Consider the following 14,951-nt stretch of genomic DNA (forward strand, 5'->3'; position numbering starts at 1 on the left):
CAATATATTAAATTTACTTAATTAACTTAAGTAGTACTGCAAAACTATATGCAGGATGCCCTGCTACACTGGAAGACACATAAGAATGATGATCTCCTCATCATGGCACCTGTTAGTGGGTGGGATATATTAGGCAGCAAGTGAACATTTTCTCCTCAAAGCTAGACCACTGGATCAGAGCATCTCCAAAACTGCAGCTCTTGTGGGCTGTTCCCGGTCTGCAGTGGTCAGTATCTATCAAAAGTGGTCCAAGGAAGGAACAGTGGTGAACCGCGGACAGGGTCATGGCCAGTCAAGGCTCACTGATGCACGTGGGGAGCGAAGGCTGGCCCATGTGGTCTGATCCAACAGACGAGCTACTGTTGCTCAAATTGCTGAAGAAGTTAATGCTGGTTCTGATAGAAAGGGGTCAGAATACACAGTGCATCACAGTGTGTTGCATATGGGGCTACATAGCTGCAGACCGGTCAGGGTGCCCATGCTGACCCCTGTACACCACCAAAAGCACCAACAATGGGCACATGCGCATCAGAACTGGACCACGGAGCAATGGAAGACGGTGGCCTGGTCTGATGAATCATGTTTTCTTTTACATCACGTGGATGGCCGGGGGCGTGTGTGTCTCTTACCTGGGGAACACATGGCACCAGGATGCATTATGGGAAGAAGGCGAGCCGGCGGAGGCAGTGTCCTGCTTTGGTCATGTTCTGCTGGGAAACCTTGGGTCCTGCATCCATGTGGATGTTACTGTGACACGTACCACCTACCTAAGCATTGTTACAGACCATCTACACCCTTTCATGGAAACGGTATTCCCTGATGGCTGTGGCCTCTTTCAGCAGGATAATGCACCATGCCACAAAGCAGAAATGGTTCAGGAATGGTTTGATGACCACAACAACCAGTTTGAGGTGTTGACCTGGCCTCCAAATTCCCCAGATCTCAATCCAATCCAGCTTCTGTGTGATGTGCTGGACAAACAAGTCAGACCCATGTCTTGCAGGACTTAAAGGATCTGATGCTAACATCTTGGTGCCAGATCCCACAGCACACCTTCAGGGATCTAGTGGAGACAGTGCCTCAATGGGTCAGGGCTGTTTTGGCAGAAAAAGGGGGAAAACACAATATTGTAATTAGAGCTGCGCGATTAATTGTTATTATCGATTAATTAAGATTTATAGTTTATGTCGACGTTGAAAAACGAAAATGGATTTTACGATTTCACTTTGGTTTGGCTGAGCGAGCTTCCGTAGTTCTGCGATGCAAAGAGCTTGCTTCCAAGAGAGGCGCGGTTTCATCAGTCGGATTGAAGAAAGCGCTGAAAGACAGGGAGGAGCCAAAGTCTGCCGCCGTTTTATATGAAATTTTCAAAGGGACTGAGGCGTTCACGAATTTGTGTAGAGCTTATGTAGAATCGCAGAATTTTTAGGGGGGTTGAGTAGAAATGTTAAAAATGGCCTAGCGACAAAAATGACGGCAGACTTCGGCTCCTCCCTGTCTTTCAGCGTGTTCTTCAATCCGACTGAAGAAACCGCGGCATTGCAGAGAGGATCAGAGTGTGTGTGTGTGTGTGTGTGTGATCAGGAAGACTCGTATTTGGCTTGTTCAGTACTCAAATGTTATACACATCTGTGCAATACAGTTTACCATCCTACCCTGTTATTTTAATTTATTTTTATATATATATATATATATATGTTTTACTATTATACCCTGAGCCCCCATTCAATGAAAATCCTAGACTCGCCCCTGATTGTGCCCGTATACACAGATGTAAAATGCTGTCTGTCACCTGTTTGATTTTATTTAGCGTGTTAGTGTATTTAGCGTGTTAGTGTATTTAGCGTGTTAGTGTATTTAGCGTGTTAGTTGCATGTTGAACTGATTTACAAAATTGTTTTTCTTCAGGGATTTTTTTTCCAGGTGACAATTATTTATTTTATAAAGTGATGTAAGTTAAGTCTGCAGTTTGCACTTTACAAATCCCTCATATTTTGTTATAATACATTATTTTGCTAGAATAATTAGAACTTATAAAGACTGGTGCAAGTTTGCACTTTATTAATCCCAAAAAAAAGTTTTTTATGTTGTTGTATTAATTATTGATTTTCTAAAATAACAAAAACAACTTGTTAGCGAAAGTAAGTTTGTAGTTCATATGTGTGGTTATATTGTTTTTGCTCAAATTAAAAAAAAATCTATCATATAGTCTCTAGTGGTTTTTTTTTTTTTTAAAGAAAAATAATCGTTTTAAAATCGAAAATCATTTTTTCAATCGTTTTGTTTTAAAAAATCGGAGATTCAGTTTATAGGACATATCGCTCAGCTCTAATTGTAATATTGTAACATGATGTTATGGCTGATCGGTGTACGTCTAGTATGGGATGCTCAACAAGCGCGTATGGGAGTTATGATCAGGTGTCCACATTGATCCATTGATCTAAAATGGTGCTATTTGTTTCTTTTAGCCGAATTTCAAGGTGCATGGTCACCAAAGACATTGGTGTCCATGTATACGACCGCCACATGACAGAAATGATGCAATTACTAACCTGTATGATTAAGTACTAGAAAAACGTTGCGGACTTGGCTTGCTGCGAAGACCAGGCCTTCAGTCCTCTGCGTCACCTGATGCTGGTGGCCGGGAGAGAGGACATCGCAAGCGGTACTCAAGGAAGCGGAAGCGCGGAAAACGGGCGGGTGTCCGTGCTAGCCTAAAAACAAACCCTAGCTGGCCGGCTCTCCCATCCATTATTCTATCCAACATCTGCTCACTGGACAATACACTGGACTACATATGACTCCAGCGAACCACACAGCATGAGTACAGAGACTGCTGCAATTTTGTTTTTACGGAGACGTGGTTCAGCGACAGAGTTCCTGGACGCCGCCATTCAGCTAGCCGGGCTAACCGCGTTTCGTGTCGACAGAAGTGTAGCTCTGTGCGATAAGACTTGTGGTGGCGGTGTGTGTGTTTACATCAACACGGAATGGTGTAAGGACTCTGTACTCTGTACCGGAGCATTCGGACTCTCACAACCAGACTGTGTAACAGTTTCTTTCCTCAAGCCATCAGGCTCCTCAACACCCAGGACTGAACTGTACAAAACTCTCTCTCTCTCTCTCTCTCTCACACACACACACACACTCACCTGTGTGAACAGACTCATAATATAATGTTCACTACTTATTGCACTACCTCAACCGTCGTTATAATGTTTCATCTTTTGCTAGGTTTATCTCTATTTGCACTACCTCAACTGCTGCTATTGCATTTTTGCACAAATACATATTGTCAGTCTGCTATATATATATATAAAGTTGTGCTCATAAGTTTACATACCCTAGCAGAATTTATGATTTCTTGGCCATTTTTCAGAGAATATGAATGATAACACAAAAACTTTTCTTTCACTCATGGTTAGTGGTTGGCTGAAGCCATTTATTATCAGTCAACTGTGTTTACTCTTTTTAAATCATAATGACAACAGAAACTACCCAAATGACCCTGATCAAAAGTTTACATACCCTGGTGATTTTGGCCTGATAACATGCACACAAACTGACACAAATGGGTTTGAATGGCTATTAAAGGTAACCATCCTCACCTGTGATCTGTTTGCTTGTAATTAGTGTGTGTGTATAAAAGGTCAATGAGTTTCTGGACTCCTGACAGACCCTTGCATCTTTTCCAGTGCTGCACTGATGTTTCTGGATTCTGAGTCATGGGGAAAGGAAAAGAATTGTCAAAGGATCTGCGGGAAAAGGTAGTTGAACTGTATAAAACAGGAAAGGGATATAAAAAGATATCCAAGGAATTGAGAATGCCAATCAGCAGTGTTCAAACTCTAATAAAGAAGTGGAAAATGAGGGGTTCTGTTGAAACCAAACCACGGTCAGGTAGACCAACTAAAATTTCAGCCACAACTGCCAGGAAAATTGTTCGTGTTGCAAAGAAAAACCCACAAATAACTTCAGGTGAAATACAGGACTCTCTGAAACCATGTGGTGTGGCTGTTTCAAGATGCACAATTAGGAGGCACTTGAAGAAAGATGGGCTGCATGGTCGAGTTGCCAGAAGAAAGCCATTACTACGCAAATGATCCCACTAACCCAAGTATCCCACTTACAATACACCAAACAGCACAGAGGCAAGCCTCACACCTTCTGGCACAAAGTCATTTGGAGTGATGAGACCAAAATTGAACTTTTTGGCCACAGCCATAAACGCTACATTTGGAGAAGAGTCAACAAGGCCTATGATGGAGGTACACCATTCCTACTGTGAAACACGGAGGTGGATCGCTGATGTTTTGGGGATTTGTGAGCTACAAAGGCACAGGAAATTTGGTCAAAATTGATGGCAAGATGAATGCAGTATGTTATCAAAAAATACTGGAGGAAAATTTGCACTCATCAGCCCAGAAGCTGAGCATGGGACGTACTTGGACATTCCAACATGACAATGATCCAAAACACAAGGCCAAGTCGACCTGTCATTGGCTACAGCAGAATAAAGTGAAGGTTCTGGAGTGGCCATTTCAGTCTCCTGACCTCAATATCACTCTGGGGAGATGTCAAACGTGCAGTTCATGCAAGACTTTACAAGCCCAAGAATTTACAGGAACTGGAGGCTTTTTGCCAAGAAGATTGAGCAGCTTTACCATCTGAGAAGATAAAGAGCCTCATCCACAACTACCACAAAAGACTTCAAGCTGTCATTGATGTAAAGGGGGCAATACACGGTATTAAGAACTGGGGTATGTAAACTTTTGATCAGGGTCATTTGAATAGTTTCTGTTGTCATTATGATTTAAAAAGAGTAAACACAGTTGACTGATAATAAATGGCTTCAGCCAAACACTAACCATGAGTGAAAGGAAGGTTTTTGTGTTATCATTCATATTCTCTGAAAAATGGCCAAGAAATCATAAATTCTGCTAGGGTATGTAAACTTATGAGCACAACTGTGTGTATATATATATATATATATATATATATATATATATATACACACCCTGACAAAAGTCTTGTCGCCTTTCCAAATTGTAGGAACAACAAATAATAACTTGACTTCTAGTTGATCATTTGGAATCAGAAGTGGCTTATATGAAAGGCAAAGGCCTCTAGATTATGCTTATTCTACCAAAAATAAAATCTTATCACGCCGTGATTTTTAATTATTTAATTAGGACAGAAAGGTCAGACTTTACTTAGACAAAAGTCGTCACTTAACAGAAATAATGTACAGTACAGAACATAAAGTCATGGTGCAGTGGAAAAAGAATTAATATTGTGTATGACTCCCATGAGCTTGGAGGACTGCATCCAAACGTCTCGGCAATGACTCAAATAACTTATTAATAAAGTCATCTGGAATGGCAAAGAAAGCATTCTTGCAGGACTCCCAGAGTTCATCAAGATTCTTTGGTTTCATCTTCAATGCCTCCTCCTTCATCTTACTCCAGACATGCTCAATAATGTTCATGTCTGGTGACTGGGCTGGCCAATCATGGAGCACCTTGACCTTCTTTGCTTTCAGGAACTTTGAGGCTGAAGTATGAGAAGGAGCGCCATCCTGCTGAAGAATTTGCTTTTGTTTGGAATGTTGTTTGGAATGTAATGGGCAGCAAGAATGTCTTGATACCTCAGGCTGTTGATGTTGCCATCCACTCTGCAGACCTCTCGCACGCCCCCATACTGAATGTAACCCCAAACCATGATTTTTCCTCCACCGAACTTGACTGTTTTCTGTGTGAATCTTGGGTCCATGTGGGTTCCAATAGGTCTTCTGCAGTATTTGCGACGATTAGGATGCAGTTCAATAGATGATTCATCGGAAAAATCAACCTTCTGCCACTTTTCCACAGTCCATCCTTCCTGCAAGCTGTGGGCTTTGGCAAATGCAACACGATTTTTTAGTTGTCTTCTGTTTAATGCTGGTTTCTGAGCACTAATTCGGCCATTGAGACCACTGCGTGAGAGAATTCGACAAACTGTTCTTGTAGATACAGGGGTTTCTGGTGACCAGTTGTTATGTAGCTCTGCTGCAGTTGAAAAAGGGCTGGCCCTGGACTGTCGAACCAACAAACGGTCCTCTCGAACAGTTGTCTTACGGGGTCTGCCTGACCTGGGCCTGTCATGAACTTCACCAGTTTCTTCAAATCTTTTTCTTATCCTCTCCACTTGACGTTTAGATACATTAAAGATGTCTGCCACCTCAGCAGGAGACTTGGTCTTCAGGCTCTTGATGATCAGCACTTTGGTCTGTGGTTGAACCTTTGGCATGCTGTCAGGTCAGGATGCATTTCAAATGAAGGTTGGGTGTGCTGGGGTTCTTCTTCTACACACCTGGGAATGTGTTAATTACAGTATTTGTCACAGGTGACGCTCTAATCTGTGACTGGCTGAATCCTTTAAAGATGTGACAAGACTTTTGTCTAAGTAAAGTCTGACCTTTCTGTCCTAATTAAATAATTAAAAATCACGGCATGATAAGATTTTATTTTGGTAAAATAAGCATAATCTAGAGGCCTTTGCCTTTCATATAAGCCACTTCTGATTCCAAATGATCAACTAGAAGTCAAGTTATTATTCGTTGTTCCTACAACTTGGAAAGGCGACAAGACTTTTGTCAGGGTGTGTATATATATGTATATATTCAACGCAGTCTCATGCCATTACGTGCAATAGTCATGTAATTTAATCTATTGATTCGTGCACACTGACACGAATTGCCCATTTTTTTCGTGCCAGACATTTAAATAGACATACAGTAAAATGACTGTAAGGAAACAGTCTTGTGTTGTTTTTTTTGTTCTTCCTGTTTCCTGTCTTGTCTTTGCTCTGTTTGCACCTAGTTGCACACTTTGCACTTTATGTGGCTTGGACAAACTCCTGTCCTAGCTCTGTGTTTGAAATTATATGTTGTATGTTTCTGTAGCACCAGGTCCTGGAGAAACGTTGTTTCATTTCACTATGTACTGCGTCAGATACACTACCAGTCAAAAGTTTGGACACACCTTCTAATCCCATGGTCTTTCCTGATGTTTATTTCTTTCTTCATTGTAAAACAATGCTGAAGGCGGCCGAAATCCACAATAATGTCCTTTGAACAGTTGATATTGAGATATGTCTGCTACTGACGCTCTGTAAAGCCTTCATAACGCCTCTCATCTGAGGTGCTGTTAATTGGTGATTTCTGAGGCTGGTCACTCTAAATGAACTTCTCCTCTGCAGTAGAGGTCAGTTTTGGTCTTGCTTTACTGGGATGGTCTTCATGTGAGACAGTTTCATCATGGGGCTTGATGGGTTTTGCAAATGCACTTGACAATACTGTTCTTGCAAGAACTATTCCAGAACACCTGACCTTCATGTCTTAAAATAACAACTGACTGGTTTCTGTTGTCATTACATATGGATTACTGAAGTCCATGTGTGTTATTTCATAGTTTTGAAATCTCCAGGATTGTTCTAGAATGTAGAAAATAAATCCCTAAACAAAAAACTTTGAATTAAAAGGTGTGTCCACTTTTGACTGGTATATGTGGTTGAAATGACAATAAAGCTTCTTGACTCGGCATAATGTACATAGTTTAATTAGCAGAATTGAGGCTTTAAGTTATTAGGAATTTTCAAGTTATATAAAAAGAACTGAAGGACAATTTCAACATTTAATTTCTCTCACACACACACACACACACACACACACGGGTAGGGGATGGCCATTCTGGAGATTTATTGGAGCATTTCCAATACAAAATGTGTTGAAATGTGTGCATATGAAACCGTTTTCTGACTCAACATCCGTTGGGTCGACCTGTCAATTTATTCTCATTAAATGAAAACAAGAAAAACAATCGTTTCGCACTTATGATTCCAAAACAGGGCGAGGAAGGGTGGCACTAACTGGAAGCATACTGACCACACAGTTAAAGGCGAAACACACAGAAACACAAACATCAGGTAACACACAACTAATATTTTGTGTAATTCTGCATTGTAAACCTGCGTGCAATAAATATACATTTATAACTGCTGCACAAATGTTACAGAATAATTTCCTTTATGATTACTTACGGTCCTGTGATTTGTCCATAAACATAAAGAAACAGGAAGCAGGCTAGAAGCCATATCCTTATTTGGACTTTGTTGACCACCATTATGAAGTCCATTATCAATGCCAAGCCCTGAAGTTTAATTCCTATGCGATAAGATAATTATAAAAAATATTCAAGCGCGAATATCTACAGCTGTACACAAAAGTCTGTCATCATGCATTCCTGGAGATATGAAAAACGCTAAATTGTGTTTGTTTTAATAAGAACTTAAAAATCAACAAAACGATAAAGATGTACGCATGCGAGTTGAATACTCAGGACACGGCCTCCCTAACACGCTAAGGAAACGTCACTGCGCTCTATGGAAGGCCATACAGCTCAAAAACATGCCGGGGGCGTGGCAAGATGGCACGGGTAGTTTTGAGAAGCTGAGGATAAAAGTGTGTTCCGTCACCTCATTTATATACACTACTCACAAAAAGTTAAGGGTGAAATTTATGGAAAATGTAAAAAGTTCACACTACAGTGATATTATATCATGAAAGTAGGGCATTTAAGTAGAAGCTGCAATGGTGATTTCCTCATCTCAAACAATTTAGTGAAACAAAAGCCAACAACAGTGGTGGGTATACCACAACAAAAAATCTCAATGTCTCAATAATCTGTCATGTGCCCTTGACCATCAATTACAGCTTGACCACGACGTCTCATGCTGTTCACGAGTCGACTTATTGTCTGCTGAGGCATGGCATTCCACTCTTCTTGAAGGGCGGCCCTCAGGTCATTGAGGTTCTGGGGTGCAGGGTTACGAGCCTCTACACGGCGACTCGGCTGATCCCAGAGGTTTTCTATGGGATTCGGGTCAGGAGAAAGTGCAGGTCACTCCATTTGAGGTACCCCAGCCTCCAGCAGCCGTTCCCTAATGATGCGACCTCGATGAGCTGGAGCATTGTCGTCCATGAAGATGAAATTAGGCCTGTGTTGTTCATGCAGGGGCACAATGACTGGATTAATGATGTTATTCAGGTAGTATTGGCTTGTCACTGTACCATTCACAAGATGTAGGTCAGTTCTGTATTGAGTGGACACACCTGCCCAGACTGTAACACCACCACAACAGTGGCTGATGCATAGCGCTCTCCTTGTCATTTCTGCTCAACGTGAATCGACTTTCATCAGAGAACAGCACTGAGGCCCACCGGTCCCTCGTCCAGTGTAAATGCTCCCTGGCCTGGTGGTGTGGTCAGGTACCCTTGCAGGTCGTCTAGCACGCAGACCACGCTGGTGTAAACGGTTTCGAAATGGTCTGACGTGACACTTGGGTTCCTCTCACCTCCCTTAAATGTGCCTGGAGTTGAGTGGCATTCATCATCCGGTTCCGCAGGGCACTGTTCACAATGAAGCGGTCATCAACATGGGATGTGGCCAAAGGACGTCCACTTCTATGGCTTTCTGTGACTCTTCCAGTCTCTCTGTATCTCTGTCCCAACCTGCTGATGACACTCTGTGACACTCTAAGCTCAGTGGCCACTTCCCTCTGAGAACATCCTGTTTGAAGCCTCACAATGGTGAGGTTCTGTTGATCAGTTGTTAGGTGTGGTCTTGGTCTCATGATGTCAAAATGTGAACAGCATGATGAAGAGGACTGTTTAAATACCAATTCTAATGGAACCAGAAAATTTATTGGTGGATTCATGGATCAAACACCAGTTGTGAATTTTGCCGTTAAGCACCTTGTTAGAGAACAGCAAGTTCTGCAGAAAGTACTGAAACACTGAACAGTTGGACATGTGCATTCAGAAGTGTAGAGAAGGTCAAATTAAGTTCCCCTGGAAAGGTTATAGTGCATTTTAGGTGCATCCTGAAATTTCACCTGAAAGCCCAATATCCTTAACTTTTTGTGAGTAGTGTATATGTGTGTGTGTGTGTGTGTAAATATACACTACCAGTGAAAAGTTTGGACACACCTTCTAATCCCATGGTCTTTCCTGATGTTTATTTCTTTCTACATTGTAAAACAATGCTGAAGGCGGCCGAAATCCACAATAATGTCCTTTGAACAGTTGATATTGAGATATGTCTGCTACTGACGCTCTGTAAAGCCTTCATAATGCCTCTAATCTGAGGTGCTGTTAATTGGTGATTTCTGAGGCTGGTGACTCTAAATGAACTTCTCCTCTGCAGTAGAGGTCAGTTTTGGTCTTGCTTTACTGGGATGGTCTTCGTGTGAGACAGTTTCATCATGGGGCTTGATGGGTTTTGCAAATGCACTTGACAATACTGTTCTTGCAAGAACTATTCCAGAACACCTGACCTTCGTGTCTTAAAATAACAACTGACTGGTTTTTGTTGTCATTACATATGGATTACTGAAGTCCATGTGTGTTATTTCATAGTTTTGAAATCTCCAGGATTGTTCTAGAATGTAGAAAATAAATCCCTAAACAAAAAACTTTGAATTAAAAGGTGTGTCCACTTTTGACTGGTAGTGTGTATATATATATATATATATATATATATATATATATATATATATATATATATAAAATATTTTTTGTTTGTTGGTTTGTTTAATAAGATGAACATTTGGACGTTTAAATGTAAGTTCTCATTATTTGTCTGATATATAACCTGGACAGTTTCCATAAATTATTGTTACATTTTGCAACTTAAAGAGTGAGACTGCATCAAATGGTGGGAAAACGGAAAGAGAGGGAGAATAAGGTCAAGATGATAAAGACAATGAAGTGTATATTTGTGGCACTGATGTTCTATCAATGCACTCATAGTAAAAAGGCGCTATTCTTCACCGGATTTCAAGAGAGCTGTCTCTCTGAAACTTGAAATTTAAGAAAACATTGTACGATGCATAAATAAATGGAGTCAACGGATTAGAGGAGCTCTTAATGGCAAATAGGGTAAGAAACAAGAAAGAAAGGAGGCCTGTGATTAGGCAACTTTCCAGTGTGTGTGTGTGTGTGTGTGTGTGTGTGATTTTTTTTAATGATTGCCTTCATTTATAGTAAATTTATTGCATGCTGTAACAGTTGACATTAACAGTAACATTTTCAATATTTTATCTTAGCAACAATGATACATCATCACCTGGTAATTGGCTATTTACAGTCCTGCATTACTTACAGTTTGATTTTAAGTTTGACCCCCCCCCAAATAATTAATTTTTTTTTTTTTAACACCAGCTGCTATTGGTAGATACAATACACCAGCTTGGAAGAAAACAGGAAGGAATCACCACAAGAGGGAGAACCTTCATCTTCCAGTTCCTGTCAGATCCTTATGAGATATGCTTTGGAAAGCGTTGACATCCAGCCCTTACTTGAAGTGAAAGGAACTGCGGTTTGGAGAAGACAAAGCTATACATAAAAACTGTGGCCAAAAGTGGAGACTGCTCGGCGTAAAGTAAGACTTACTTTGTCGGCATACAAGCCTTTGTAGATGGAAAGGAAATATCTCCTTAAAGACTAAATATAATTATATGTCAATATATTTTGTTCAAGAACTTTATCTGGACATGATTTTAGTGTTCCATATATGATTACAAGTGCAGTCAGTTTCATCTTTAAATGTCAGGGGAATCCATGATTTGTTGAAAAGGAAAGCTTTTTTTATTTGTTTGTTTTGTTTCGTTTTGCAGGGAATTTAAATGTGACTTTTATTACATTCAAGAAACACTTGCATCTTTGTCAGATTATCATTTTTGGAAAAGTCAGTGGGGGATGATTTATGGATGTCATTTATACATTTAAAGGGAAAATAATTAAAATACATGATTCAAGTCGATGGCTGATATTGGTAATAGAAAAAATGTTAATAGAAAAAGTTTCATTTTAGGGAATATCTATGCAAATAAATTTACCCACACAAAATAAAACTTTCTTTTTGAATTTTGAAAGCCAAAGTCAATTTCATCTGGAAGAAGGTTCCACATTATTTTAAAAAGATAGTTTTGGGCAATCCAGTTGAAGATGGTGGTCTTAATGTTCTTGACTTTAATAGTGCTAATTGTGTATTAACACAATTAGCAGTGGATAACTACCTGAAATCTAAAGGCAAAATTTGAAATATCATCCCTGAGTTAATTTTTGGAAACGTTAGGGGGTTTAGAATTTAGGTTCTTTTATTATGGATGGTCATTTTTAAACATAACTTTTCTCCACATAACTCAGTGATCCGGAACAACAAATATATTACATTTAAAAATAAGTTCTCATTTTAAAGAAACTGCTACAATAATGGTATAATCTTGGTGAGACAGTTATTCAAGAATAATAGACAGCTCTTTAATTAGCGCAAATTCCTTAATTATCATAAGATCCTTGGAAGAGTTTGCAGTAGTATTTGATGCCATTCCTAGTGGCCTTATTCAACTTTTTTCTGGTAATATATCTTCTGAGTTTATTCCTTTATATAATAATCAGTGAAGTATTAATAGAATGAAAATAATAGACAATAAATGTAATAATGTTTATATTTAAAATTAATTAAATTTATTAATTAAATATTTGTTGTATAAAAATAAAAGGTTGAAGCAAAATTTGTTGATTTATTTAATAATTATGTATGGGAAAATACCATATACACAAACAAAATTAGACTAAATATAAATCCGACATTATACTATTAAAATTGAACTTAGGCTTTACATTGAGGTCCTAAAAGATATAAAACACCAAAAAGAATGTATAGAATCTTCCTTTAATGCTATAGTGAAAGTAATTGATAATAGTTGAATATACTGTGATCCTCTACATATATATGCTATGTTATTGTTCCTATTATACAAAAAAATAACAATAAAATAATAACAGCCACCTGTTCCCCATCATCACCATAAATACCCTGCCTCTTCAGGGGATGTGTGGCTCCTGGAATTAGTTGTTGATGAGTCCTATGTTTGTAGACTTGGCTGTCTGGTATCTGGCCCTGTCTGTTTTGTTTATTGAGTTTTGCCATGTCTAGATGTGGGCTGTCTACTGATTGCCTGACCCTGTCTATATACTTTAAGGTTGTTCTCCTATTTGATTTCTCTTTCAAGTAAATTCTGCTCTTGCATCCAAATAAATAAAATAAAAAATTCAAAAATACACTATTTTAACATGTGAAAAACATGTGTTGAGTTTCTGTTAATGAGTTAATGTTTGATCTCTGACATTAATTTCACATACTTTTGAGCCATTTGGCCTTTTCTCCAGTTTCAACAGGTGAGTGTCATAAGTTCCCACTGGCCGCTGAGCACAAGGGTTAAACCATTTCTATAAACACAGGGGATGCCTCCCACTCATGGATTAGGCCACCACATTTAACATGCAAAGAATCCTCTGATTTCTTTGTTCTTGTCTTTTTTTGTGCAGACTTATTAAACCAAATAAATTGCCACTTTTTACTCCACGACTAATACACTAATAAACTGGAAATTGTGGAAATGCTGATGTTTTCCTCACTTTTCTAGGCTAGCACTTCTGAAGGATAGAATTTATTGTTAAAATTAAATTAAATTATATTTTAAAAAGTAAAATCACAATCAGGGAAGATCAATGGTGTGGACATTTGAAATGATTTTTTTGTGCTAATAACTTTTTATTGAATATTCAATTCTAAACACAAATAAATACAATGCTTCAGGAGTTTGGGGGTAACAAAAAAAAGGGAGAGGGGGACAAAACAAATGATAAGCAAATCACAGGAAAAATACATGAACAAACAAACAAACAAAAAAGGGGGGATCATACACAGTTAGTGATTACACACATGGCTTCAATTGACATAAAACTAATCACTTTGTAAATTCTTTAACAAAATCTATAGCAGCAGTCCAAGCATTAATTGTTCGAGGTGTAGGTTTATGAAATCAGGCTGTGGCACGTTCCAAGATTAAAATATCTAAAAAATAGGAATGTCAGACAGACGGCAAGTGGGTATTTGCTTTAAACCAACTTTTCAAGATAGTCTTTTTGGTGGCTGTCATAAAATTCTCTTTTGCTGTAAACTAAGAGTGATATTAGAATCATCTACAAACAAAAGTAATCCTGGGCATAAAGGAATATCCACCTTAAAAAGTATGGAAAGAAAATTTACCACATGGTGCCAAAAACTCAGGAATGTTAGGCATTCCCAAAACATATGTATGTAATCCCCAATAGAGCTTGTATTGCAGTTTTATCATTGGACAGTTTCAGCAAATAAGCTCTGCATGGTGTTATATAGACTCTGTGAATAAACTTAAAGTGTATCAACTGATGAGCCAGACTTTTAGATGAAGTAGATATATTATTCCCAGGGCATAATTTCCACTGGGGACAGGGGGACATGTCCCCCCCACTTTTCAAAATCCTGTTTTTGCCCCCCCCCACTTTTTACATTTGTTTATAATTTTTAACCCCGCACCATCATCACCATGGAGGACCCGGACCGAGCAGGACACACAGAGTGCACACTCGCTAAAAATATTTGACTGAAAGGTGTAACAAACAGGTGTAACGAACAGGTATAATGAACAGGTGTAATGAACATGTATAATGAATAGGTGTAACGAACAGGTATAATGAACAGGTGTAATGAACATGTGTAATGAACAGGTGTAATGAACAGGTATAATGAACAGGTGTAATGAACAGGTGTAATGAACAGGTATAATCAACAGGTATAATGAACAGGTGTAATGAACAGGTGTAATGAACATGTATAATGAACAGGTGTAATGAACAGGTATAATGAACAGGTGTAATGAACAGGTGTAATGAACAGGTGTAATGAACAGGTATAATGAACAGGTATAATGAACAGGTGTAATGAACAGGTGTAATGAACAGGTATAATGAACAGGTGTAATGAACAGGTGTAATGAACAGGTGTAATGAACAGGTAAAATGA

The 14,951-nt window shown here is 39.0% G+C and overlaps 1 protein-coding gene across 2 annotated transcripts in view; it reads right to left on the reverse strand.

Annotated features, from left to right (window-relative positions):
- LOC131365795 (alpha-2-macroglobulin-like) overlaps window positions 1-8,403 on the reverse strand; it is a 30,046-nt gene extending 21,643 nt beyond the window's left edge. For both annotated transcript variants that reach the window (XM_058409658.1, XM_058409659.1), the window contains exon 1: window positions 8,080-8,403. In XM_058409658.1, the coding sequence (XP_058265641.1) occupies window positions 8,080-8,174 (95 nt within the window). In that variant the 5' untranslated portion in view covers window positions 8,175-8,403. The remainder of the gene's footprint in view (window positions 1-8,079) is intronic.
- Window positions 8,404-14,951: the final 6,548 nt, after the last annotated feature.

Source organism: Hemibagrus wyckioides, linkage group LG15 (assembly GCF_019097595.1).
Source record: "Hemibagrus wyckioides isolate EC202008001 linkage group LG15, SWU_Hwy_1.0, whole genome shotgun sequence".
Taxonomy (NCBI): Eukaryota; Metazoa; Chordata; class Actinopteri; order Siluriformes; family Bagridae; genus Hemibagrus; species Hemibagrus wyckioides.